Genomic DNA, 26547 nt, shown 5'->3' with positions numbered 1-26547 from the left:
GACTAGATGTTTGGGCCTTATGCCCCAATCTTAGCGTTTCATGGGGCCAGTGGGGCAGGGGACCCCATGGAGCACTGCAGCTGGGGACACAGCCAGCAATGCCCCCTCTCCCTCAAGACATCAGAGGGCTTCAGCATCGCTCATTGATGCTCATGTTGGCCTACTGGGCGGCCACTGCCAGAGATGGGCAACGCAAGGGCTCTCACTGAGCAGCAGACTTCTCCTGGTGCAGACGGCTGCCATTGTTCTCACCACCGTAGTCTTCTTTTGAGACTTACATAGCTGATGCATTTCACTGCTGTTATGACTCCAGCTGCTATAGAACATTCCAGCATGTGAGCCAAGGGGATTTCTGATGGGCACACATCAAAGAGTAACACTGAGTGATACACTGTGCCTGACCCTTCCTTGGGTGAGTTTACCAGAGGGCAAACCAGGATGATTTGCAAGCAAAAGGGGATGTGAATTTAATTACACCAGGATGCTGGCTGTCTACCAGCCTGGTTCCAGGCTTCTGAGATGTCTGGTCCCTGTGAGAACAGGAGACCTATGAAAAGAGTCCCGAGGTAACACCTGCTCCATGTAAGTCTCATTTGTAAAATGGAACAACTAAGTAATCCTCATCCTACGTCACTGGATCGCACGGGGAGCGATTCTGCCCACCCCAGGGTACACTGGGTGATGTCTGGGGACACCTGTGGTTGTCATGAGTGGGGGTGCTCTTAACCTCGAGTGGGTGGAGACCAGGGATGCTGCTCAATACCCCATAGAGCCCAGGGCAGTTCCACAGAGGATTATCTGGCTCAATGTCCGTGGTGCTGAGGTTGGAAAAACCCTCCGTGCGATTATTTTTTTAAATAAGATGCTCTAAAATTCAGATGGTATTCATTCATCCAATGCATATTTAACAAGTACCTCCTGTCTGCTAGACATTGACTGGGGTTCCAAGGACACAGCATCCCTGGTAGGACATATATTCAGTGGGGCATGGCAGGGAGGACAACAAATGAGAACTACATCAGGCATATCAAGTCATGAGAAGTGATGTGGACAGAAGTGATGGAGAATTAGGGGTTGGGAACACAGGGGGAGATGTAATAAATATTTAAGATGAATAAGGAGAGATCAGAGCAGAGACCATAAAAAGGTCAGGCATGGTGCAATGTAGGTGTCTGGGGAGAGAATATTCCATGTGGGAGAAACCGCATGTGCAAAGGTCCTGGGGCAGGACAATGCATGGCATGCTGGCCCACTGAGGAGGCCTACATGACTGGAGCAGAGCGAGACAGCAGAGAGGCTGGGACAGGTCACGCAGGGTCTCCTGGCAGGACTCGGGCTTTTATGCCAAGGAGCCCTGGGTGGGAGCTGTAGAGGGCTATGGGCAGAGGGTGGGAGGAACTGACTTGGGTGCTCAGAGGCGCCCTCTGGTGGCCTCTGAGGGGTAAAAAGACTATGGGGAGGCAGCCCCTGCCATGAGGGTCAGGCGCTGAGCTCCTCCAGGTGTTGGAGGTGGCTCTGGAGGAGATATAAAGTGAGTAGATTTACCGTAGAATTTGATGATGGAACAGACAGTTTTGATTGATGTGTTGGCTATAAAGAATAAGAGGAAGAGAGCTCTGGCTGACTTCAAGATTTTAAATAGTTGAACTGAAAGAAGGGAACTTCCATCCACCAAGATGGAGGGAGGCCAGAGGAACAGGCTCAGCATTGTGTCACATCCGGGAGCGCCTCTGAGCAGACTGCCAGGGAGGCTGGATACCTAACATAGACTGGGGGAAGCTTTCGGGATTGGAGGTGTAGTTTCATGTTAGGGCTTCAGGAGACAGGCCATTTGCAAATGAAAGCTGCTTCCACTTATAGAAAACACCTAGAATAGGCAAATCCACAGAAGGAAAGTGAAGTGATGGTCGCCAGGGGCTGGGGGCTGCATGCTGAGGGCCACAGCATTTTAGTGGGTGTTTTTTGGGGGGAGTGATAGAAGTATTTTAAAATTATGGTATGGTGATATTAAAGCTTACTGAAAAATACACTGAGTGCCCTCCCTGGTGGCGCAATGGGTTAAGTACAGCACTATGAAGCTGTCCGCAGAGTTCCATCCCCAACCAGGGAGGGACCCACAGGACGCAGCAGACCTCTACTGTCTCCCCGCTGCTCCCCTCAGCAGAGTACTTCATCCATCTGCCTGTTCTGCTCCCCACTCTGTCGCTGGTGAATCCTCTCACCCACCCACCCCCACCTCTGGCCTGCACCCCAACTCTTGTATACATAAATAAACAAACAAATAAGAAAGTACATGAGGTCCAGTACCTTTCCTCCTGCCCCCTCCATGGCCACATCTTCTGTAACTAGTCTATGACAGTCAGGGAGGTGACACTGGTGTAATGTGTGGGGCTAGTTCTGTGCCACTTGTCACCTGTGCTGATTCTCATAACCACCACTGTAATCAAACTACAGAACTATCCCACTACCACAAAGGTCTGCCTCCTGCTATCTCTTTATTTTCACACCTTCTGCATGACCCACAGACCTGCCTTAGCCCTGGGAACCTGCTAATCTCTGTCCCAGCTCTATAATTTTGTCATCAAGAATGATCTACTAGGGGAATTATAAAGCATGTGAACTTTCGTAATTGTTTTATTCCCTACTCAGCATGATGACCTTGAGATTTGTCCTTTCTCAATCCATGGATTCTGACTTCCAAGGCTGGCTGGAGAAGACATCATGACTTCCTCCTTGCTCCTCCTGGATCATCTTTTGGGGGGCAGCCAATTGCCACAGTGGGAGGAAGCTCAAGCAACTCTGTGGTAAGGAGCTGAGGCTTCCTGTCAACAGCCATATGATAGAAACACACTGGAAACAGATCCAATTCTAGTTAACCCTTTGGGTGATAGCAGCTCTGTCCAGAATCTTATCTACAACATTCAGGAGACTCCAAGTTAGAACACTCAGTTAAGCTACCTGCAAATTCCTGACGCACAGAAACTGGGTGAGATAAGAAATGTTGAATGCTGTTTTAAGCTACTAACTTTGTGGTCATTTGTTTGGCAGCTTTAAAAAAAAACATTATTTATGCATACAAAAACTGGGGTACAGGTCACAGGTGTGGGGGTGGGAGGACTCACCAGAGACAGAGTGGGGAGCAGAACAGGTAGATGCACTGAAACACATTGCTGAGAGGAGCGGCTGTCAGACAGGAGAGGTCTGCTGCACCCTGTGGGTCACTCCCTGGCTGGGATCGAACTCGTGCTGCAGGGATAGTTTCAAAGTGCTGTGATTTAACCCCTTGGGCCACCAGGGTGGCACCTGTAACAAAGCATTGTTCCCTCCACACCCTGCCCCATCTAATGGCTGAAGAAGTAAGGTTTCGAGAAAGCAGTTAACTAACCCGCCCACGATCACACAGCACAAAGGTCCTGAAGTTTGTTTAAACCCAGAATAAGAGATCCCAGAACCATGCTCTTTCACCATATAAACAGGAACATCATGCATCAAACCGACTCAGGACTCTTGAGCCTTTAAGTTATTTCCAGATAATCACAATTAAAAAGAATGCTGCAGTGGATATCTGGTGCAAACCTTTTCATGCTCCTGTTCTTGTAGGTAACCTTGGCAAGTGACTTAAGCACCCAAGGCTCCAGTTTTCCCATCTGCAAACTGGAGCCAGTAACAGCATCTATTTCATAGAGTTGGCACAAGGATGAAGTGACAACACATGCTAAGCAGGACCTGGCATTAAATACTAGCAGCAGTATCGCCATCCTCATCATTACTACTATCTCCATGGGAAGTGGACCTGTTGGGTCACAGGTTAATTGACTTCTTTTTTCTGAAAGGCAATCAACCCAGCCATTTCCCACACTGGCTTTTCAAAATGTTCTCAACTTTTCTTTCTCCCCTTTAAAAAATAAATACTACTCCCTGTAACTGGTAGAATGAATGAACACATCAATTTGGGGAGCAAAGTGTTGGGGGGCGAGGGGGCTAGGTTCTGCTTCTATTTAACATGTGTTTTCTTAGCAGCCAAGGATGGATTTTTTTCTCCTTTCTCACATCGTTCAAAACTTGTGGTAAAACATACACAATGTCAGGCCCTCCCTGGTGGCACAGCGGGTTAAAGCACAACACTAAGAAACTGAAGCCACTTTCGATTCCCGCCTGCCCCGGAGGTGACCACATGGCGCGGCAGATCTCTCCTAACCCGCCCACTGCTCCCCTCAGCAGTGGACTTCACCAGGCTGCCTGTTCTGCTCCCCGCTCTGTCTCTGGTGAATCCTCTCACCCTCCGCATCTCTGGCCTGTACCCCAGTTCTGTATGAATAAGTAATAAATCTTTTAAAAAAAAACATACACAATGTCAACGTTACCCTCAATTCTATGCTATTGGTCTATATGCCTATGCTGATGCCAGCAACAGAGTGTTTTAATGATACAGCCTTATAGCAAAAATTGAAATTGAGAAAGGTGTGTCTTTAAGATTTTTCTGTTTCAAGATTGAATTAGCTACTCGGGGCCCCTTAAGACGCCATATGAATTTTAGGAGAGATTTTTCTATCTCTGCAAAAAAGTTGAGATTTTAATAAGTAATTGCATTGAATCTGCAGATTCTGGTACTACTGACATTGTATTAAGTCAGGAAACAAACGGAGCACGAGAAAATAAGTCATATATCTGATAAAGGATCATTATCCAGAATATATAAAGAACTCCTACAACTTCGTAGCAAAAAAAACCAAACAAGTCTATTTTAAAAAACTAGCATGAAACTTAGACATTTTCCCAAAGAAGATATAAAAATGGCCAATAAACATAAAAAATTGGTAATCCTATACACTAGGGGATGCAAATCAAACCCTAGTAAGGGGTCCTCCCAGGTGGGAGTTACATCAGGAGCATTAATTTGATCCCTGGTCAGAGAAAAGGAAGCTGACATGGCGCAGCAGGCTGTCCTGTCTCACCAGCTGCTCCCCTCTGCATGTACTTCAGTCAGTCCACCAGTTCTGCTCCTTATTCTGTCTCTGAGGGTGAATCCTTTCACCACTCTGCCCCAACCCCCAATTTCTGGCCTAGACCCCTGTTCTTGAATCCATAAATCAATAAAATAAGTCTTAAAACAAAACACATTAAGATAACTATCATTTAAAAACACAAAAAAGGGGCCTCCCTGGTGGCACAAAGGATTAAGTCTCAGCACTATGAAGCTTTTGGGAGCCCCTGCAGCACGAGTTCCATCCCCGGCCAGGGAGCTGACCCACAAGGCACAGCAAACCTTTCCTGTCTCCTCCTCGCTCCCCTCAGCAGTGGATTTTAGTTAATCCACCAGTTCTGTCTCTGGTGAATCCTCTCTCCCACCCCCTCTGTGCAATTCTGGCCTATACCCCAGTTCTTGTAGGCCTAAATAAACAAACCTTTAAAAATAAATCAATAAATTAAAATAAAAAACCAACAAAGGCCTCACTGTCTCTGATGAATCCTCTTACTCCTGCATCTCTGGCTTATACCCCAGTTCTTGTATACATAAATAAATGAAAATAGATGTTTAAAATTAAAAACAACAACAACGAAATATAAAGTAACAAGAACAAATGGTGAGGATGTGGAGAAACTGGAACCCATGTGCATAGTGTGGGAATGTAAAATGGTGCAGTCACCCAAGGGGATTACAACTGAGATGGGAAAATGCACAAAATGAACTACATACATATAAGAAAGTGGTGCAGTCACTGTGTTAAATTGTATGGAGACTTCTTAAAAAATTATAAATACAGGGCTTCCTGGTGGTACAGGGGGTTAAGCATGGCACCATGAAGCTATCCGCAGCCACCACAGCACAAGTTTGATTCCTGGCTAGGGCAAAGGAGACCTCTCCTGTCTTGCTGGCTGCTGCCCTCAGCAGTGTATCTCAGCACATCTGCCTGTTCTGCTTCACTCTGTCTCTAGTGAATCCTCTCATCCCTCCCCACCCACCTCTGACCTGTATCCCAGTTCCTGTATGCATAAATAAATAAATCTTTTTTTTTTAATTAAGGATACAATCGCCTTATAGTCCAGCAATCCCACTTGAGTCTATTCCCAAGAGTTGATACCCAGTTTCAAAGCAAATTCTGTATCATTTCTTCCACAAATAAAAATAAAATATGTATTTTAATTTACTTTTAAAAACATAGCCTTAATAATCACACCTTAAACCCTTCAAAATGTGATGCTTTAAAAAAAAAGTGTGTACACAAGACCAAATATCATAGAACTATACACTCTCCTCCCCTCCTCAAAAAAGAGCATGCAAAAACGATGAAATCCAAATAAGGTCTTCATCTGAGTTGATAGTATTATACTAATACAAAAATTACCTGTGTGAAGTGTATATAAACTCTTACTTTTACAATAAAAGAAAACACAAAACCCTGCAACCCTAATGTGAATGAATTGGGGTGAGATGATTGTAGAGTGGCATTGTCTTCAGAAAAAGTTGAGCATGAATGGGGGGGGGCATGAATTTTTACTTTTTAAAAAAGATTTTTAAAATTATTTATGCAAACCACAACTGGGATGCAGGCCGGGCTGGGGGCGGGGGGTGTGAGAGGATTCACCAGAGACAAACAGGTGGACTGAAGAATACACTGCTGAGGGGAGCGGCGGGTGGGACAGGAGAGGTCTGTTGGGGCATGGCTTTTTCGTTTAAAAAACCTGCAGTAACACGCTGGTCTTGATTCCTGAGTGTAATCACAATGAGCTCTCGGCTCATTCTGCCCTGTTCTCTAGCCCCGTCTGAACTCAGCCGTCTGCGGCGGGCACTAGGGAGCCGCTGAGGGCTCTAGAGCGGGGGAAGTTCCGGTTAGCGCAGATTCCAAAGGTTTCCTGCGGGTAGGGAGTGGGACTAGCGGGGGCAGGATGTGGGCTGGGAAGAACGTGGGCTACACGAGCCCCCGAGAATCTGGGAGGGAGAAAACCAGGACTTCTCAGGCCGGGGCCAGACCGTGAATGCAGTGGCCGCACGCCCCCGTCGCTCGAGGACCCGGATGTGCAGTGCCGGGGCGCCGAGTCCCCGGAGGCTGGACTGCGCGGCGCCGCACTGCACCTCACGCACAGGCGGCAGCTGGGCTGAGCAACCGTCTTCTCCCCTGACGCCGCCGGGCATCCGGTGTCGCGCACCTGGCAGCCGCCTCACTCAGGGGCCAGGACACCTGGCTGTATTATAGTTATCGCCGTCTCCACTCCCTCCCTCTTCCGCACTGAAGGCCAGATCCAGCAGCTGCCCTCACCTGTGTGGGGGCTCTTGCCCCTTTAAGAAACTGGACGCTGCCCGGGGTGGGCGTGGTCGCCGCGAATGGTCCGGGAGGGGACGGCGTCTGGGCGTTCTGATTGGTCTGAGGCCCGGGCGGAGGTCGCGCGCGCCTGCGTAGTGCGCCGCAGCGCGCAACGAGGCGAGGGAGGAGGGAAGAAGGAGGGCGCGCGACTGCTTATTGGTCGCGGTTGCGACCCCGCCCGCGAGTGGCGGACGGTCACGTGACGCGACGGCTGGGGGCTCCCGGCGCGGGGGACGCTGGTGGCCAAGATGGCGGCGGAGCTGGTGGAGGCTAAAGTGAGTGAACGGTGGCGGCGCCGGCCCGCGCGGTCGGGCGAGGGGGCTGGGGCCGGGGAGCGGGCCGAGGTTTGCGCCATCAACCGGTGGCTCTGCGGCGCAGCCCGCCAAAGTCTCGCCGTCCGGCTCCCTGCCCGCCCCCGTCCCCTGGGCTCCTGGTGCGGGCGGGGGGGCGGGGAGGCCGGGGGCGGGGCCCCCCAAACCTCACCCCAGCCTTAGTTGCTAGGATCAGCCCCCGGACTTAAGGCGGGGCTTCCTTCTCCACCAGCCGGAGCGGTTAGGGTCCGGTTCTCCTGAAACACTGAGACTGGGCCGCGCCTCCCAGCTTGAGACACTGTACCCCAGGAGAGCACGACGGGCTGGGCTGCCGGTCCTCTGCTCGTCTTGAGCGGAGGTCAGTACTCCTGCCTGGGGGAGTGTCAGCACCTCTTCGCCATCCATGGCTTAGAGGGCTGGTGTCTGGATCTCAGCCTCCCCACCCCGCAGGCCACGCCGGGGTGGGCGACACACAGCCCAGAAGGGACCCCTGACCTTTCTGCCACCGCTTCCACCGTCCAGGATGATGAACCCCCCCACCCCCCCGATACTGTGTGTCCTGTGTGTGTGTGGGAGTGTGATCTGTACCTCAAGACTCCGGTTTGGAACCCAGCCCTGTTCTGTTACCGTGTTGGTCCCGGAACCCCGCCCCCCTCTTGGCACCCTCTCTCTCACCCCGAAGTAGGCAAGTAGGCGTTGTTAACCGACCGAGCTTGCTTGCGCTCCCCTCGGGATGGGGCCCTGCCCCCCCCCCCCATTCTTGGTCTGAAGTTCTTGCTAACTCTCATCTCAGTCTTGGATCCTGACTTCTTTGCCTTCTTCCTTCTCCTTTTCCCAGGGCAGGACCTGTGAGGTTTCCTGGGGGCTCTGAACCCACCGTGGCAGGATCAGATCCCATACCAGCTGACTCCCCTATAATCTGGGCTTCCCACCATAACCTCCGGATCCTCTGCTTTAGATCAGTATATGCCTCTCTGTTACGATTTTTGAGCCCCTCCTCTTTTTCTGCCAATCCTTTGCATTCATCGATGGAGGGTTCCCTACTGATTCCAGCATAGGCTTCTTTATTTGGGATAGCTCCTGGTTCCTCTCGCCAAGTTCCAGTTTGGGGTTCAGTTCCATATTGTATACCTGTTATTACTTCGAAGTTCACTCAGGCTGCTGCTCTCAAGGAGGTGGTGGTCTCCCCTCACAAAGGTCCTGATCTGTAAATGTTCCCCGCCACCCAACCCCCCAGTACTCCCTTCCCTTCCTGCAGGGATCTGAGATGCTGCCTTCAGGGTTCTGTGACCATGTAGTATTATTGCCCTGCCTTCACCAGACCTTCTGCCTCCTTGCTCCTCTCAGCCCCCCCCCTTACCTACACTACACACACTCTAGGGTTTTGATAAATTGACACTTGCCCTGGAGATGTGCAGGTCTGAGCTCTGCAGGCTTCAGGACAGGTCTCAGTCCCTTGGAGCCCTGAAATTTAACCTCCTCTGTGGGGCTGCAGTCCTGGGTCCCGCCCCCACCCCAGTCTGAGCAGAGGGGAGGGCACTCTTATACAATTCAGGGCCTTGAAATATGATCTGATGAACTCTTTTTGACCCTGTGGTGGTTGGGTGCCCCCACCCCAATTAAGTCTACTCTTTGTACAAGTTCCCTAAATGTGAGGCTCCATTCAGGGGGCTTGGGACTGTAGCACAACGCCCACACTAAGGACCCTTCTTTCGCCTTCATTTTCTTGCTGTCACTTCAGCGTGCTTTGTGTGCAATTGAGAACCCCCTTTTTTATGTGTTTTCTCAGCCTCTATCAAGAGCTTGAGGGTTTGTCTTTTGGGGTGCAAAGTGGACTGGTCTGAAGGCCGAATCTGTGGTCTTGTCTGTTGGTAAATGGGGAAATCCGAGACTCTTAACCTGAGACCCTGAGAAGGCTTGGGGAGCAGTCTGTGACCCCTGTGAGATGGCAGGTACTATTTTGCATAGACCTCGAGTTCTGGAAAGGGGGGCTCTGGTCTCCAGTGCTCAGAGGAGCCGTTGCTGCTGCTGCTGCTGCTCTGTCCAAGCTGATGTTTCTCACACCACTCCAAGCCAAGCCCAGGTTAAGACTGGCAGGTGCTGTTTATAAATAAGCAGGTTAGGATACAGCAGGGCAGGAAGTGATGGCAGTGCCCTGTGCTTGGGGCTTCTTCCTGTGTGTCTGTGGCTCCCTCAGTGGCCCCACCCACCCCTGCCTACTGTCAAGGACAATCTCTTTAGTGGCAGCTGCTGACAAATCTGAGTTGTAAACGTGTGGTAACTTGAGGGGTGTGCTTGTGTGGCAGCTTGGGCTGGCCCACCTGGTAGAAGGGCTAGGCCTCGGTGGGATCGGGGGCTTCCGGGGGTGAGGTGATGTCAGACAGCTGTTGTGGTCAGAGGAGCTGCGCTCGTCTGCCTCAGCTCCACAGTGGATGCTCAGCTTCCACATGACATCGCGTCTCCCCTTGAGTCCTTGGGCCTCTTCCAGAAGAAGCATCTCGTCTGCAAACCTTTTTTCTCTGCTCTAGGTAGGAGGCTGAGGGAGGTGAAGCTTCTGTGTTCTTAGAGTGTTGCGGACTCTGCATTGCCATCCGACCCCTTAGTTCCCTGAGCATGGGGTGTGTTAGGGAGAGAGGTCCCCCGCGACAGGTATGATGTAATAAAATGCCCCTAGTTCCCTGCTAGCCCTGGTGAAAATGCCAGCTCTGCTGCCTTTGTGCAGGGGTGCCTTGGGCCAGCTGCGCCCCTCACAGAGCCTCCGCTTCCCCGGCTGCACCATGGGCGTGGGCTGGTGAGAGCAGCCCTGGTGAGGGGCCTGTGGCGCTGTGCATGTGGCAGGCGCGCCACAGCTGCTCGCAGGAGCAGGCGAAGGCCCCCCTGAAGTTGTGCAGGCAGGACTGGGCAGCCCTGTGCATTTGTCTCTGTCATGCCGTGCTTGGACCGAGCACAGATCCTTCTCTAGGATCTTGGCACTGCCCAGTTAAAAGGAATCTCAGATTTTCCCATCTTGTGCCAGTGGATGATGAGCTCAAAGGTCAGAGAGGCCAGACAACAGACCCCGGGTCTTCTGGGGACCCGAGCAGAGTCTGGTCTTGGACACAGGGCTGGGAGCCCTGAGGGCCACTGTCAGACTCCAAACCTCCTCCTCAAGCAGCCAGAGGCCTGGGAGCAGAGCGCCTGCTGGCACGGAGGTCCGTGTGTAAACACCGAGCAGGGCTTCCGCTCTCCTGAGGTCGCAGGCTCTTTCAAGTTGAGTTTAAGTGATTAATTGGCTTCTTTGGGTGCTGTCCTCGCCAGCTTTCCATAATCACTCTCATTACTTGTACACAAATTTTTCACCCCATTTTCCCTGGAAGTTTCTTTTTCTCACAACATTTCATTCATCGCAGGCCAGCTTCAGGGCTCAGTATAGCCCCAAAACCCTCAAGAACAATTAGCTTATGAAGTATTTTGGGGTTCCCTCTCTTCCCTTGGCGTCGCAGAGTCTCATGGAGATCAGGTTACACCATCAGACACCCCTAACGGAAACACTGGCACCAACTGAGCTGTCCTATTTGATTTTGCTGGCAGGACCCCGGCAGGTACCCAGTGCCAGGCCCTGTCAGACCTCCTCACATTCCCGCGGTGCCATCCCGACCCCTAGTGCCGAGGAGCCCCAGTGCTGCCACCTCGGAGCGTGGTTCTCAGCTGGAGTTGATCCCGCCCCAAGGGAGCACTGGGTGGTGTCTTAGGGACATTTGTGGTGGTCACAGCTGAGGTTTGGAGGTTGGCCAGGAGCGCTGCTGGACATCCTGCGGTGCTCGGGACAGGCTCCCACAGCATGACCCAGCCCTTTCCCCTGCAGTGTGTGGGGGGAGCGAGCCAGATTGAATGAGCAGCAGTGTGCTCACTTAGGGGTCGCTCCTGGCAGTGGTATAGCAGACTCAGCACTGCCTGCTTCAGGGGCAGGCCTGGGTTTGAATCACGACTGAAGTGGACTTCATGCCAACCTGGCAGGGCTGTTGTGAGGGTCGGAGGGACGCGTGGAAGCACATGTCTAGCTTAGCTCCCGGCTGGTAGGTCGTGTAGGTCAGTTGTGGCCACGAGACCGCAGGGCGAAGGTGTTTGTGGCTGCTGCCCGTAGGGTGCTCGCTCTGCTTTAGGGGCATTGCCTTCCCTGGCCCTGCCCATGTCGGAGTAGGTGGGGCCTGTCACTTCCCAGAGGAAGAGCTGGAGGGGCAGAGAGGCTGTCAGGGTTTGCTAGCTGGGGAGTAGCAGAAGCTGTTATGGATAAAGCAAGATTCCTAGTTCCTGCTCTGGGGCAGCTTTCAGGCTTGAAGACTGGAGAAGAGAACCTAAAATAGAAGACAGTGGGGTAGTCAGGAGTTTTTGCTGCGTTGGCAGTGCCGAAGAAGGCTGGAGGAGGAGGAAGGCGCGGGACTGCGCCAGGAGGGGATCTCGCGGGGAAGGGTAAGCCTGCAGCCAGATCAGACGCAGGGAGGTGGCACTGGTGAGGCAGGAACTGCCGCCAGAAGTGAAGAGGGCCCGGCCGCTAGGCTGGCCGGGTGGTGCTGACCAGCTCGCACTTGCCTCGCACCCAGTCAGGGCCCAGACGGCAGCAGGGAAGCCTCACACCTCGGGCTGCCCCTAACTCTGACTGCTTCCTCTAGCGGGTGTGTCTGTGGTTGCTCTTCTCCAGAACATGGTGATGAGTTTCCGAGTCTCCGATCTTCAGATGCTCCTGGGTTTCGTTGGTCGGAGTAAGAGTGGACTTAAGCACGAACTTGTCACCCGGGCCCTGCAGCTGGTCCAGTTTGACTGTAGCCCTGAGCTGTTCAAGAAGATCAAGGAGCTCTACGAGACACGCTACGCCAAGAAGAACTCAGAGCCCGTCCCTCAGCCCCACCGGCCCCTGGACCCCCTGACCATGCACTCAACGTACGACCGGGCTGGCACAGTACCCAGGACTCCCCTCACAGGCCCCAATATTGACTACCCTGTCCTTTACGGGAAGTACTTAAATGGACTCGGACGGTTGCCCACCAAGACCCTCAAGCCAGAAGTCCGCCTGGTGAAACTGCCCTTCTTCAATATGCTGGATGAGTTGCTGAAGCCGACGGAGCTGGGTGAGTTCCCTGCCTCCCCCACCTGGGTTCTCGCAGTGTCTGAGGCCAGCGGAACCCTACCCTGCTTGTTTTCTGGGCAACCCCAGGGGCCAAGGGGTGGCAGGGGCCTGTCCCTCAGGAATCACAAAGGACCACCTTTGGGTTTTTATATTAGTGGTTTGTTGCTCTGTAACAAATTACCCCCAAGCCCAGCAGCGCAAAGCAGATGTTCGTTTTCAGTTTCCAAGGTGTGAGCCTCTCTGGGTGTTTCTGGCTCTGAACTCGCTCAGGAAGTCACAGCCAAGTTGGTGGCCAGCTGGTTGCCCACTGCAGTAGAGCTTGGAGTGGGGGGCTTATGTAATCGCTGGTGGGCGTCAGCTCCTTGCTGGCTGTTGTTGGCAAAGGACCCCAGTTCTGGCCACATGGATCTCGCCACAGGCTGACTCCGCCAGGCTGCACCGTCGGGAAGCAGGCGACACGGGCACTTGAGAGGATGGCCCTGTGTTCCCACTCCCGTGGCAAAGGGTCTAGAAGTTTGACTCTGACCTTTCTCATTCCTCCCAAAAGGCTTATTTACTGGTAGGTGGCTTTTGGGAAGAACCTTGGTCAATGGCTTAGTCAGGCTGGGCTGGCTGGCCAACCAGGTGTTACTGGATGACCACCCCTGGAGGTGGGACATTCGGGCTGGAGGAAGTAATGCCAGGGTTCCCAGGTTGCTCTCAGCTCAGTCTGTCCCTCCGTTCCTTGAGTTCCAGCTATGCACAGGCCCCCCCCAGGCCCTCCCCGGCAGCCTCGATGGTGCTGACCGGGGATGGGTATCAACTTCCTGGGGGGAGCGCTCTGGCCTCTGTTGACTTGGGTCGTATCAGGTCATGGAATGTTTCTGGAGACCCTTCTTGTCTCTTCTTCCTCCCTCCTGCATCTCTACCCTGTACTCACTGATACTGGGCGGCCATCCTGGGGCAGGGCAGGGAGCAGACCAAGCCCCCAGACCTCTGGAGCTGACGTTCTGGCACCCCTTGGGGCCTCGTGGCGCTCCGAGCCTGTGCCAGAACTGTGGCCCCTGTTGTGAACTAGCCTCCTCTCCCCTGCAGCCCCCCCACAGCTGTAGAACCCACACTGCCTGCTGGGTTCTTGGCCCCAGGGTCCTCCCTCCCACCCTGCTGACACGGTACCCTGTGTCACTTGCCGTGGAGACCCTGTTCCTCTGCGCAGACTCCAGCTCCAGCCTAGTGCCAGCCATCCCACTTTACCCCGCTCTGGCATCTGGCAGGGAAAAGTGGGTGGATGGTGCACCCCCACAGCCCCTGGGCTCTGTGAGCTTGGACAGGAACAGTTACAGTTCTGGGGACGTGCAGGAAGAAGTTGCTGATGACCCAACGTTGCCTAAGGCCCTGCCTGTCACTGAACTCTCTGGCACTGTGCTTTTCTCTTGGGGGTGGGGTAGTGTGACCCAGCAGCATCTGTTACGAGCTCGCAGTGGCATACTGGATGCCCTCTGCCTCTTCCTGGGCTTGTCTCCCTCTTTCTCCCCTCCTCAACCTCTCCAGAACCCATCCCCAGCCCCCTACCCCAGGGGTCCTCCAGCAGGCTTGGGGGCTTAAGATCTGGTTGTTTGGCTGGTTCTAAAGGTCAAGCTGACGGTCCAGATACTTGAGCGTGATCTTTGTAACTGGGAGGCTGAGTTTCCCCTGGGAAGCAGTAAGGCGGGCTTGGGGGGGCACCCAGGACTGGAGGTGACTTTGAACTCTGACCAGTGGCTCCCCTCCCAGGCACAGACTGCCTGCTTCCTTCTGGGGGGGGGGCATGCAATCACATCCCATAATGCATCACTTTGCCCTGAGCCCCCAGGGACCCGGTCACCTGATTCTCCGGGAGTCTCTCCCCTGTCTACACCAGGAATTCTGGCGTTCAGAACAAAGAGGCCGACCTGCCCTGCCTTTGCTCCCACTTCAGTCCCTTTCCCCATCCCAGAGCATGGAAGGGGGTGCTCCCCTGGACTGCCCTTCTCTAGGGCACCCCCAGGCCTTGCCTGGCTTCCTGGAGACTCCGAGCAGTCTGTCTGCCCCTGCTCAGGAGCAGCGTTCTGCGTGCCCGCCCCTCCGCCTGGGCCGGGCCGGGCCGGGGCCTCCCGACGTACTTGCAGCACTGGTGTTGCCCAAGGGCCGTTTCAGGAAGATCTGTCTCAGACAGCTTCCCTTCCCTTCACCCTGGCCACGACCCCCAGACTAAGTGAGCCCACCCCTTTGGTCTGTTACTCTGGAAGAGCCAATGGCTGGTGCTGGATGGAGACCAAGCTGGGCGGACAGGAGGCATAAATCTGTAGTGCTGTGCGGGGGAGGGGGGAGAGTGGGCCACAGGCTGGGAACTGGAGGCCTGTTGGAGACAGACGGTTGCATCAGTGGTGGGTCAGGAGCCGCTCGCAGGAAGGTTATGAGGCTGTCCGAGGCCACGCAGCCTCCTGAGCGAGGAGCCTGGGCCAGCTTCCTGACTCTGACCCCTCCTCCGGCATCGCACCCTGCACCCCTGCATGGAGGTGCAGGGGTCTGCACCCCAGCACCCCCTCATAGCATGAGGAGCCAGAGCAGCCATCCCCCCCTTCTCAGCAGGGGTGGTGCTGGCATCCTGGGGCAGGGGCATCTCCCTGGGGCAGGGTGCTGGCACCCTGGGGCAGCCGCCACCGCAGCTTAGGGTGTCTTAAAGTCTGAGGGTGTTGAGGGCGTCACTGGCCAGAGGCCAGCCCAGGAGGCCCGGATCTCCCTGTCAGGGTATGGGGAAGAGGCGAGGCATCATGAGACTCATGGGCAGGGGGAGGAAGGACACTGACTCGGCGCAGTGCTGTCCCGAGGCCCCAGCTTTCTGCAGCCAGTGCTTCTCCGTGTTGTGCTGAGGTACATTCCTGGGTGCCACATGCCCCCTAGAGGTGATGGGCACTGATCCTGGTTGGGAGCTGCTGGCTTAGCACCCACCTCTAGTTTCCCAAGCCTGACGCCCATTTGCCCCTCACCCAGCCTCTGATCCCTGGCTGCAGTGCCCGGCGGCACACAAGGTTCTGGAGGCCCTGACATGCTGTCAGGAAGTTGCACTAGAGGTGATAAGATGGTGCTGGGTGATTTGTGCTCTGATGGGGTGTGCAGGGTTCCCGAGGGCAGCTGTTAGTACCAGGAGCCCCTTACTGAGTTTGTGGGAGATGGAGCCTGGAAGTTTCCTAGAGGAGGAATTCTCTAGACCAGAGAGCCGAGTTGCGGTAAGCGAGAGGTGGGGATGTTCTAGGCAGAGGCCTGGTGGTAAGAGAGGCCTGATGGATGGAGGCCATTGTGAGCGGATGTGGTGTTACACAGGAAGGGGGTTGAGGCTAGCCTGGACACTAGTGGCAGAGGCCAGAAAATGCCACGGAGGAGTGGGCACTGTGGCATCTCCTAGTCTAGTCCAGGCCCTGGATGTCTAGTCCAGAACCTGGATGGTGTCTGTGGCATGCTGTGTCCTGTGTCCCGGCTCCAGAGGCAGGGGGTCTGACCCACTGGGCAGGTTGGGGCGTGCCCTACCAACGGAAGGCCTGGGGAGCACCCAGGCAAGACCTTCAGCCCACTCAAGTCCTGCCTGCTCACTGCCTCGCGTGCAGTTCTGTTCCCTCTTTCTGTCCCTGAGTTTCACCTGCCCACTTGCCCAATTTCTTCCATGATCTCTTTCTCACACCATGACTGTCCCTTCAGCAGCAGAGTAGATTTTAATGTCGAAGCCTGGCCATGCCCCTTCACGGCTTAAAATGCTTCCCTGAACTGCTTGCTGACGTGTGTCCTGTCCCCTCATCACTCTCGCCTCCCTCTCTCCCTTGCTCATTCCACTCCAGCACACAGGTCTCCTCTCTGCCCTTAACGCGTTAGGCACGGCCCTGCCCTCGGACCTTTGCATGTTCTGTTGCTGCTGTCTTAGCACATCCTCGCTCTGGTCCCCCATAGAGGCACTGCCCACCCTGACATGTCTGTTAGCTCGGACGCCTTCTTTAATGCCCAGGACCGGGACTGACTTGTTGCCCACTGCCCCCAGTGGGGGTGGGGATCGAGCATGGACAAAGGGTTGGAACTGAGAATCAGCTGGGGACTGCTGTCTCTTGAGTCCTCTTTACTGTGCAACCTCTGTCCTGTGCCATAACCCCACGAACAGGAAGTCGTGAGAGTGTGGGTGGTCCCTGAGTGGAGGAACTAGGAATTGAAGACAGAGCCAGGGGCTGGAGGTCTTGTGGTGCCCAACGGCTTTCTGCGGGGAGGGCCCCTGCACGCAGTCAGGGTACCTGTTTTCTCCAGCATAGGATCCCTCATCACGCTCATTAAACACACCCTGCAGTCCCTTAGACCTTAAACTTCACACCATCCCAACCCTCAATTTTAGGGAAGCTGGTGCTGATCTCGGCAGGGTGGAGCAGGACCAGATATAAAGGGCCTGTGCATGGTGGGTGGACGTGAGGGCTGGAGCACAGGTGCCAGACCAGAGGGACCTCTTTTTTTTTTTTTTTTTTAAGGATTTATTTGCACATACTAGAACTGGGGTTCTGGCCTGGGTGGGGGGCAGGGGGGAGTTCCCCAGAGACAGAGTGAGGGGCAGAAAGGCAGATGGGCTGAAACACACTGCTGAGGGGAGCAGCGGGGAGACAGGAGAGGTCTGTGCCATGTGGGTCAGGTCCTGGCCAGGGGTGAAAGTCGTGCTGCAGTGGCTGCGGACAGCTTTGTAGTGCTGCGACTTAACCCCTTGTGCCACCACGGAAGCTGTGGGTGCACTTTGACAGCTGAGCTGACAGGGTTGATTTGGGGATTGTGGTTACTGTCCTCTTGCAGCTGGCAAAGGGGGACCCACTAACCCCCCTCCCAGTGGTGTATGCCCAGCTGTGGTGGCAGCTCACCACCCTGGTGGCCGGGTGGCTACTGGGGCTGTGGTTAGCCACTCTAGTCTGATGACCCTGCAGAAAGTCGCCCCCCCCCCCCCCCCCATCCAGCAGCAGCCTCACCTAGATACAGGCAGCCTCCCTGGGCGGGGCATCTGTCTTGTGTTGGCCTGCTGTGACTGGGGCGAGCAGCATGCGATCTCTCCCTCAGCCCAGACAGCTGAGGCACTGCCTCCCCTCCTCCCTTAAACAGGCGCGCAGGGCGGGCGTGTCTGCAGGAGGCTTGAGTGTGCCCTCAAGGGCCTTGCCAGGACTCCACAGGGACCAGCCTGGCTCTCAACAAACAAGCACACATGGTGGCAGCCGCGGTGTCACACCAGCCTGCTCCCAGCACACGCTGAGCCCCCGCATGTGAACCTTGAGCAATGGGACATAAGCACCTAGGGCGTCCCGGCTGGGGAGGGGGCGCGGGGCCCTGGCGGCCCCGGGGTCTGCGCCCAGGTGATCTGATTTCTGCGCTCCAGCTGGCTTTAAGTTGAGCTCCTGTTCGATTCTTGAGTACGTTACCTGTTGTGGTTTGGACTTGGAAGGTTCCAGAGCAGGTTTGGAGACTGGGGGCGGGGAGGGGGGGAGAGGACTGGCGGCACGTTGGCTGCAGCGGGTGCTGGAGCTGGGGTCCGTGCCCCTGCCCGGCTGCCCTCGTGGGGCAGGGTGAAGGCCACTTGGCTCTCTAGAGTCAAACGCGCACACTTGTAGGAATGGTTTGCCCATCCCTGTAGTATAAGTTAAACCAAGCTCGGTATAGTCACTCCGAGGCCGGATTCCTGAGACACCTCCTACACCCCCAGATGCCAGCTGACAGATAGGCAGTTGTGCACCTGCTCCCGCCCACCCCGGTCGCACAGTCACAGTGAGGTGTGACCCCCGGGAGAGCAGTGGCCCAGGGCCCTGGGTTCTGAGTCCCTGTGTCAGTCTCCTGTGGGTCCGAGGGCGTTTTAGCCAGCTCGGGTGGGATGAAAATTCGTTACTTCAGACTGGCTGTTTTTACTGTGCAGAGGTTTTCAAACGTTCAGTCAGCTTCTTGAACACCAAGAGCTCTCAGGTGTCATTTTCTTTTGGTGCCAGTTTTTGTGATTTGATATTTTGGCAGAAATTTCTCGATTTCAGCTCAGTGGTCAGGTTGAGTGTCCTGAAGCTGCTTATGGCCTGTTCCGCTGACAAGGCTGTGCAGACCGCCCACTTTGCTCTCTTGGGCTGTGTGTCCTCGCCGCGGTCCGACTGGGCTGATCGGAGCCCTGGGCTGGCTGCTGCTCCGTGTTGCCAGCGTTCTTCATAGACTTTTGTTCTTTAGCTTCCTTCCTTCGGACAACGTGGGCTTTAACTCACTTTCCTGGAGAGCTCTTCTTGAACCATTCTTCCTTCTTGAACAGAAGCTATGGTTTTGCCTCAGGTCTGTGGCAGCCACCCCGTCTTTGGCTGTTGTCTCACCTCGCCTGCGACTCTCTGCAGTTAACACTGAGAGTGAAGAGCTGACTTTCACCACCTCAGTCACCGCCCCTTGCAGAATTCCCCCATTGCTGTGCCCGTAGGTCTTCAGGGCGGTGAGCAAGGCTCTGGCACACTCACGCCCCACGGGAAGCCAGCCCCCGGGCAGCTGTTGCTTTTCCACAGCTGGCCTGGCCCCGAGAGCCTGAGGCAGGACCTCTTCCTGGTCTGTCGCCATCCACTCAAGGACTCACTCACGCAAGGCCCATGCCTCATGCTGTGGAGGTGGGCCCGGCCTCGCCAGCTCACCAGAACCGCTGTGTGAGGGCGGGACAGGGTTTTGGTTGGTGTCCCCGAGCTCTGTCGCCCAGGTCTGCTCGCCTTGCCCGTGAGCAGTTCTCAGGCTCCTGGCAGAGACACCTCGACTCTGGAGGCCTTGAATCTGGGCCACAGTGAGCAGCCCCGAGGACCACGCCCCTCGGTCCCGTTTTCTGTTTCCCTCCTCCAAGAGGGCCAAACGCAGAAATGCCCTCGCCGGTGGCCTGGCGGGCCTGACCTTGAGTTTGTCTGCAGTCCCACAGAACAGTGAGAAGCTCCAGGAGAGCCCGTGCATCTTTGCGCTGACACCGAGGCAGGTGGAGCTGATCCGGAACTCCAGGTGCGTGGTGCCAGGCCGCTGGGCGTTTGGCCTGAGCAGAGGGCAGCCCGCCCACCCATGCTTCATGCCTGCTCTCGCGGGCTGGGCAGCACTGCTCACCACAGTCAGCCCCTGAATAGGGCTGTCCTGGTGCTGCTGGCAGGGCCTGGTCTCCTCGGGGGGGCTGTCCTGCACTGTGTGGGTGGTAAGCAGCATCCCCCTCCTTGGGACACCTCCAGTTCCCTGGACATCACCCAGTTTCCCAGGAGGCGGGGGAAGAGTCACCGGGTGACAGCCCCTGGGCTGTATGTGACAGATGAGCTGGGGCCGCTCTCCAGTCCCTGTGTCCCCGAAGGGCCCCCCACTCCGGTGAAGCCGGATATCAGCCGAGCTGCCACGCCGGCGCAGGCCAGCCGCACGCCCTCCAGCCCACTTAAGGTTTCCACCAGTCTCCCCTTTTCCGAGAGAGGGCAATTCACTTATCTGAAACCCCAGTGAGCCTTGAGTTGCTAGCGGGGTGCGCGTGCACCCCATGGTCCCGGCCCACGGGTCAGCCTGGGGTGCCAGAGCGCCCACCTGACTCTCCTTCCTCCGTCTGACCCCTTCGGCGCTCAGAGAACTGCAGCCCGGGATCAAGGCCGTGCAGGTTGTCCTGAGGTAAGCCCAGCTGTGCCCAGCGCGGAACTACTGGCCGAGGCTGTGTCCCCTGCCCCGGAGCTGTGGCCCTGCCACGCCTCTCCCCGTCACTGTCTCCTCTCAGCCCCTCCGACTCCCTGGCCAGGGTAGAGCGCTGTTCCCTCCTTCCTGCGCCTGCCCTGTCTGTGGGTGCTCCAGCCAGACGTATGTCTGTCACCACTGCCTGGACCATCGACGTGGCCCCTCCCTGACCCGTGTCTGGCGTCCCCCCGCAGTTCAGGCCCCTCTCCTGCCAAGAGCCCCTTGAGCCCCACAGTCCCGTTGTCCTTGCAGAATCTGCTACTCGGACACCAGCGGCCCTCAGGAGGACCAGTATCCACCCAACATCGCAGTGAAGGTCAACCATAGCTACTGCTCGGTCCCGGTGAGCAGGGCCCCCGACAGCCCCAGCTGGGGGGGAGCATTGGCACCCCCATCTGTGCCCTTGCCCCTGGCTTGAGCTCACGTGTGCTTCCAGGGCTACTACCCGTCGAATAAGCCCGGCGTGGAGCCCAAAAGGCCCTGCCGCCCCATCAACCTGACCCACCTCATGTACCTGTCCTCAGCCACCAACCGCATCACTGTCACCTGGGGCAACTACGGCAAGGTGAGTGGGCGGGGCCAGGTGCCGGCCGGCTGCCCCTCCAGCCCGCCCGACTCTGACGCCCACCCCCGTTGCTCTGCTCCCAGAGTTACTCCGTGGCCTTGTACCTGGTGCGGCAGCTGACCTCCTCGGAGCTGCTGCAGAGGTTGAAAACCATCGGGGTCAAGCACCCAGAGCTGTGCAAGGCATTGGGTGAGTGCTGGCGGCCGGCGGCCGGCTGCCGGCTGTCCCTGGAGGGCAGGAGGGCCAGAGTTGGGGACCAGGACCTCCTGGGAGCTGGCTGGGGGTTGTTCATCACCCTGGGGATCAGGAGCCCAGAGGTCTCGAGGGTGTGGGGAGAAGGGAATCCCGCAGCAGAATCTTCGGCCATGCAGACTGAGGGCGGCATTGCGCAGGGTGCTTGTGGTCGGGGTCAGGCAGGGGCTGGACAGTGCAGCCCCTCAGGTGGTGCTGCAGGCAGATAACTCGGGAGGCTGAGCGCAAAGGACAGTCCATGGTGGGAGCTGTGAGGACGAAGGTAAAAGTTCCACCTGAGGCACCCGGGCCATTTGTGTTTTCTTTTTGTACTTTTTTTTTTTTTAAGATTTATTTATCTTAAAATAAATAAATGGGGTACAAGCCAGAGGTGTGTGTGGGGGGGAAGGATTCTCCTGAGACAGATTGGGGAGCAGAACAGAGGAGAGGTCTGCTGTGCCCTGTGGGTCACTCCCTGGCCGGGGATCAAACTCGTGCTGCAGGGGCTGCGGACAGCTTCATAGTGCTGTGCTTTGACCCGTTGCACCACCAGAGAGGGCCCCCTTTAGTGCTCTTTTAAAAGAGTTATTTACATGTACAAGAGCTGGGGTGCAGGCCCAAAGTGCAGGGATTGAGAGGATTCACCAGAGACGGTGGGGAGCTGTGGCCGAGGCACTACTGTGCCTTTTGGGGACTCCCTGGCCAGGGATCGAACCCAGGCCGCAGCTGCTGGTGACAGCCCAGTAGCACTGAGACTTTTACCCCTGAGCCACAGGGGAGGCCCCTCCTTTTTGTACTTTCAACAACCAAGGAAAGGGGGGCAGTCCCAGAAGAGTTTTTAAGTGAATGGTCAAGACCAGCAGCTCCTGTCCCAGCGCAGGGCAGGGGGCGGCCCACATGTGGTAGGTGCTCAGCTGTGTGTCTCGGGCGAGCCACTGGCCACTGGGCCACGGGGGACCCTTGGGAGTGACATCTGACTTGATGCTCACAGCAGCCATGGGGGCTGCAGGCTGGTGATGTCCCCGTTTGACTGGGTGGGGACACTGGCGGACCCCAGGGCCTCCACCCGTGTGCTCGGCCGCCGCCTCCTTCCTTCAAAGGGCCCTTTCTTCAACTCTTCCCCGTCTCCCCATCTCCTGTGGGGACAATGGCCAGCTTGACCAGGAGAGGCAAGGGATGAGGCCGTAGGGTGGGGCTAGGGCTTGTGGCAGACAGCTTAACTCTGCGTGACCTCGACCAGTCAGGCACCAAGGCCTGAGGACTGGAACCTGTGACACGGGGCTGTAGGTGACAGTCGAAGCCCTGCTGGGCCGGGTAGTCGGGCTTCCCCGCCAAAGCCAGCCCCTTGCGGCTGCCTTTACTGCTCTTCTCACTCGCCCCTGCCGTGCACACCTCCCTGCCGGGAGAGTGAGGCCTGGCGTAAAGCATCAGTTCTCGGCTGCCCGGGGTGTTTTTGAGGGGTGGGGAGCACTGGGTGGAAGTTCATCCTGAAACTTGAATGACTGATGTGACCATAGTGCGGCGAGGTGAGGGAGGGAGGGAGGAGCCCCCCGGAAGAGGGGACAGGTGTCCTCAGGCGGCCGAGGTCCCAGTCGGGAGGGGTAGCTCCAGGTGCCAGGCTCCCCGCAGTCCACAGGCTGAGTCGGGGGTACAGTTTGGCTGAGTGTGCCTCTGGGTGTGTGGGCCCATCTCCCCGCCACTCTGAAAGCAGAAAGCCTAGGAAGCTGGGAGGGAGGCCCAGTAGCCCCCGCAGGCTGTCTCGGGGGCCTGCTAGCTGTGGTTCCTTCCTGTCTTTCGTGCCTTCTCAGGTGGGGCGGCCTCCCAGGCTAGGGGCGCGTGGCTTTGTTGGGGCGCCGCCACGCCCATGTTCAGGGAGACACACCTGTGCAGGGAAGCATACGGGTGGGGTGGGCTGCTGCCTTTGCAGGGTGCGCGGTGGGCACTCCCGGTGGGCTGTGGGAGCAGAGGGCTCTGACGCCTCCTGTCTGTGCGGGCCTGGAGCCCCGGAACTGTGTGGAGGCAGCCCCTGTCACTCTTGCTGACTTCTCAGGGAAATTAAGTCACAGGGGATGACCTGTGTTACCTGAATCTTTACAGACATGTCTCAACATCCCCAGCAGGGTGACTGGTGGGAGGTTGGACTGCCCTGGTGGCGTGCCCAGGAAGTACCGGTAATCAGGAGTTGCTGCTCAGGGCTTTTCCATGGGCAGATCTGGTGCGCCTGGGCCCTGGGGCTCAGGGACCTACCTGTGTGACCCACTTGCCCTCTGGAGCAGGGGTGCTGGGAGAGCCCCTGCTGAGCCCAGTCCCCAGGGCCTGGTCCCGTCCTCCAGCCCCACCCCCTTCTCCACAGTCAAAGAGAAGCTGCGCCTGGATCCTGACAGCGAGATCGCCACCACCGGCGTGCGTGTCTCCCTCATCTGCCCGGTGAGTCGCCGGGCCCCCTTCTTCCCTGCCTGTTGTGTGGGGACATCTGGGGCAGGCTGGGCTGGGCAGGGCCTGCTCACGCCTCTCCCCTCCTGCCTCAGCTGGTGAAGATGCGGCTTTCGGTGCCCTGCCGGGCGGAGACCTGTGCACACCTGCAGTGCTTCGACGCCGTCTTCTACCTCCAGATGAACGAGAAGAAGCCCACCTGGATGTGCCCCGTGTGTGACAAGCCGGCTCCCTATGACCAGCTCATCATCGATGGGTGAGTGGCTCTGCAGGGCGCCTCCTGCTGGGCTGCAGGGCTCACCCTCTCCCCACCGCCCTGCCAAGCCTGTCTGGAGTGAGGAGCCGAGCTGTGGGGCCTCTGCGGCCTGACTTGCCCCAGGAGCTGCTGCAGCCTGGGCTGTGGGGGGAGGCGGGGGGGGGGCAGTTCTCCTGCAGGACTTCTCAGGGCCTTTGCCGCCAGGGTCCAGAAACTGAAACGTTTGGTTTGGATGACCTGTGGTCATCCACGTAGAAGGACTCAAGAACCCCCGCCTGATTCAGACAGCGGCTTCTCCGGTGGGCTCAGCACAGCACAGAAAGAGTCACTGCTGCCCAAGGTCTTCCTCTCCCTTGGAGTCAGCAGCGTGCTGCCAGTCTGTCCCCCTGCCCTCCCCACTCCACAGGGGGAGAGGGGGAAAGGTCCCTTCTCCCAACAGGGAGCTGCTCAAGTCTCAGGTTTCCAGAAACTGAGCCTAGCACCTGACTGACAGTTCCTGCCAGGCGCCGGCACATCTACCTTCTGTCCCCAGAGCCACAGGGTGGAGGGGCTGGGGCATGGATGCCGCAGAAAGGCGTGTTCAGGGCAGATGCCAGCAGCCTTGCCCTGAACAGCCACCACAGGCTGCCATCAGCCTGTCCATGGCCAAGATGCGGGTGAGGGGAGCAGCGCCGTCGTTCAGTGCCGTGTGAGCCTGTGCCACAGCTTCGGTCCCCATGTTCAAATTCCTCAAGCCCAGCTCTTGCCAGCTAGCCCTCCCAAATGTCCCAGGAGATGGGGCCTTAATTGTCCATGTTACAGATGAGGACACTGAAGCTCGAAGCAGGCAGCTGCCAGCCCAGAGGTCCCCCGGCTTGCAGATGGCCAAGTTCAGGCAGCTCTGAGCCAGGGTCCCCTCTCAAAGGGGCAAGCTGACACCCCCATGCTGTCCAGCCTTGGGGCGGAGTGAGAAGGCCTCCAGGGCCAGGGGGCAAGGGCTGGTCCTGAATGAGGGCTCTGTGTCGGACCTGGCAGCTGGGCAGCCAATGCCCGCCTCCACCACGGGCCTAGAGCGGGTCGCTCGCGCTCGGGGTGCCAACAGCCCTGACAGCTCTAGGGGCTGGCAGGACTGAGATTGGGGGTGTAGCTGTGGCCCACACAGGCTTTGATCCCAGCAGCCAGCAGGGTCTGGGCATTGCTGGGGAGCTTCCTGGAAGAGGAAGCCTTCATTTAAACATTGACTCTTGGAGGGCCCTGACCCTGAGTTCGAGTGATCCAAGGATCATCCAGCCTTAGGGATCGCTCGTTTAGGACATGGGGTTGGGGGGTGGGAAGGAGCAGAGACAGACACACTGCTTATTGCTGGGGCAGCTCTGGAAGAAGAGGAACTGTCAGGTGGGGCTGTGGAGGGTGAGAAGGTGTTTTCCTGGAGAGGTGCGTTACTGGCGGAGCTGTGTCTACGCCAGAGTGGCCTGGGGTGGTGATCTGTGGGCAGGATGGGGGGAGAGGGGCTCAGGGTGCAGGTGGAGGCATCTGTTGGCCCTACAGGGTGTCGGGAGTAGTGGGCCTCAGTCCTCAGTGACCTTGATTGAGGAAGTGGAAGGCACCTAGAGGCAGGCGCAGCTTGGGTGCTGCACAGATGCTGGGGCGGGGCCTGGCGTGGGCGGTGCTGCCCCTCAGTTACCTGCTCCAGCCTGCAGGCAGGAGACAGGCAGAAGCAGGCCCTGACTGTGCCCTCAGAGACCGTGCTGGCTCAGCGGGCCTCAGTTTCTCCACCTGAAAAGTGGGGCTGATTGTGGTCCCTCTGCAGCGTGGTGCTACGGGTCAGGGCAAAGATGGAGAGCCCGCTACCCCTGGGAACCCGGGTGCTCTCGGGATGCTGTTGACTACGAGAGCAAGGTGGCCCCACTTCTGCTCGAGCTTCTCCCCGTAGCCGGGGAACTTTGCACATGCTTCTCCTCCAAGCCCCCGTTGCCATATCTGAGCAGACAGATGAAGGAATCAAGAGTGGAGAGCAGGGCAGCTCAGCTTGGGCCGGTGGGCAGGACCCCCGCAACCCCCAGGCCCCGTGGCCTCCCGTTGCTGGGGGAAGGCGCTGTCAGCCCACTGTGAGACCGCCGCAGCCCCTCCCCGAGGACCCACATGGTCCCTAAGTGTGGTCACCAGGCCCTGGCAGGTGCGGAAGAAGCCGCCTGCCCCAGTCCGGGGCGCAGGGAGGGAGCAAGGTGCGCGGCCCCAGGAATCAGCCCGCCCACCCCTCCAGGCTCCTCTCCAAGATTCTGAGCGAGTGTCAGGACGCCGACGAGATTGAGTACTTGGTGGACGGCTCGTGGTGCCCCATCCGCGCCGAGAGGGAGCGCAGCTGCAGCCCGCAGTGCCCCATCCTCGTGCTCGGTGAGTGCCTCCGGCTGCCTCTCATCCTGCCAGCGGTGTGTTTATCTGAGAGAGGCGCGGGACGTTGTCTTCCCCCAGACGGGGTGGGCCGGCCAGCGTCAGGGCTGCTGAGCCCTGCGTGCCCCTGCGCAAGGCCCCGGGCGCCTGCTCGGCCTGAATTGGGGTGCACAGCGCCGTGAGGCAGGTGCTGAGGCCCGGAGTTTGCCCTGTCCCTCGCCCGCCTGGGTTCCCAGCGTGTGGGTCAGTCCGGGTCCTGAGCGTCTGTCCCTGTC

The 26547-nt window shown here is 57.2% G+C and overlaps 1 protein-coding gene across 2 annotated transcripts; it reads left to right on the top strand.

The window, feature by feature from the left end:
- The first annotated feature begins 7513 nt into the window (after nucleotides 1-7513).
- PIAS4 (protein inhibitor of activated STAT, 4) lies at nucleotides 7514-26539 on the top strand. Of its 2 annotated transcripts, XM_012729937.1 has the most exons (10): nucleotides 7514-7579; nucleotides 12294-12720; nucleotides 19637-19721; nucleotides 20316-20357; nucleotides 20670-20760; nucleotides 20854-20982; nucleotides 21066-21171; nucleotides 23567-23640; nucleotides 23742-23902; nucleotides 26145-26539. In XM_012729937.1, exons 1-10 carry the CDS (start codon nucleotides 7553-7555, stop codon nucleotides 26452-26454), a joined length of 1452 nt encoding a protein of 483 aa, XP_012585391.1. In that variant the 5' UTR covers nucleotides 7514-7552; the 3' UTR covers nucleotides 26455-26539. The 2 variants fall into 2 exon arrangements, with proteins under 2 accessions (XP_012585391.1, XP_012585392.1); XM_012729938.1 differs by lacking the exon at nucleotides 26145-26539 and having other exon boundaries at nucleotides 23742-23906.
- Nucleotides 26540-26547: the final 8 nt, after the last annotated feature.

Source organism: Condylura cristata, unplaced genomic scaffold (assembly GCF_000260355.1).
Source record: "Condylura cristata isolate star-nosed mole 26May11 unplaced genomic scaffold, ConCri1.0 scaffold00025, whole genome shotgun sequence".
In the NCBI taxonomy this organism is placed as follows: Eukaryota; Metazoa; Chordata; class Mammalia; order Eulipotyphla; family Talpidae; genus Condylura; species Condylura cristata.
Note: the sequence above shows the minus strand (reverse complement) of the source record. Positions and strands in the feature narration are given on the sequence as shown.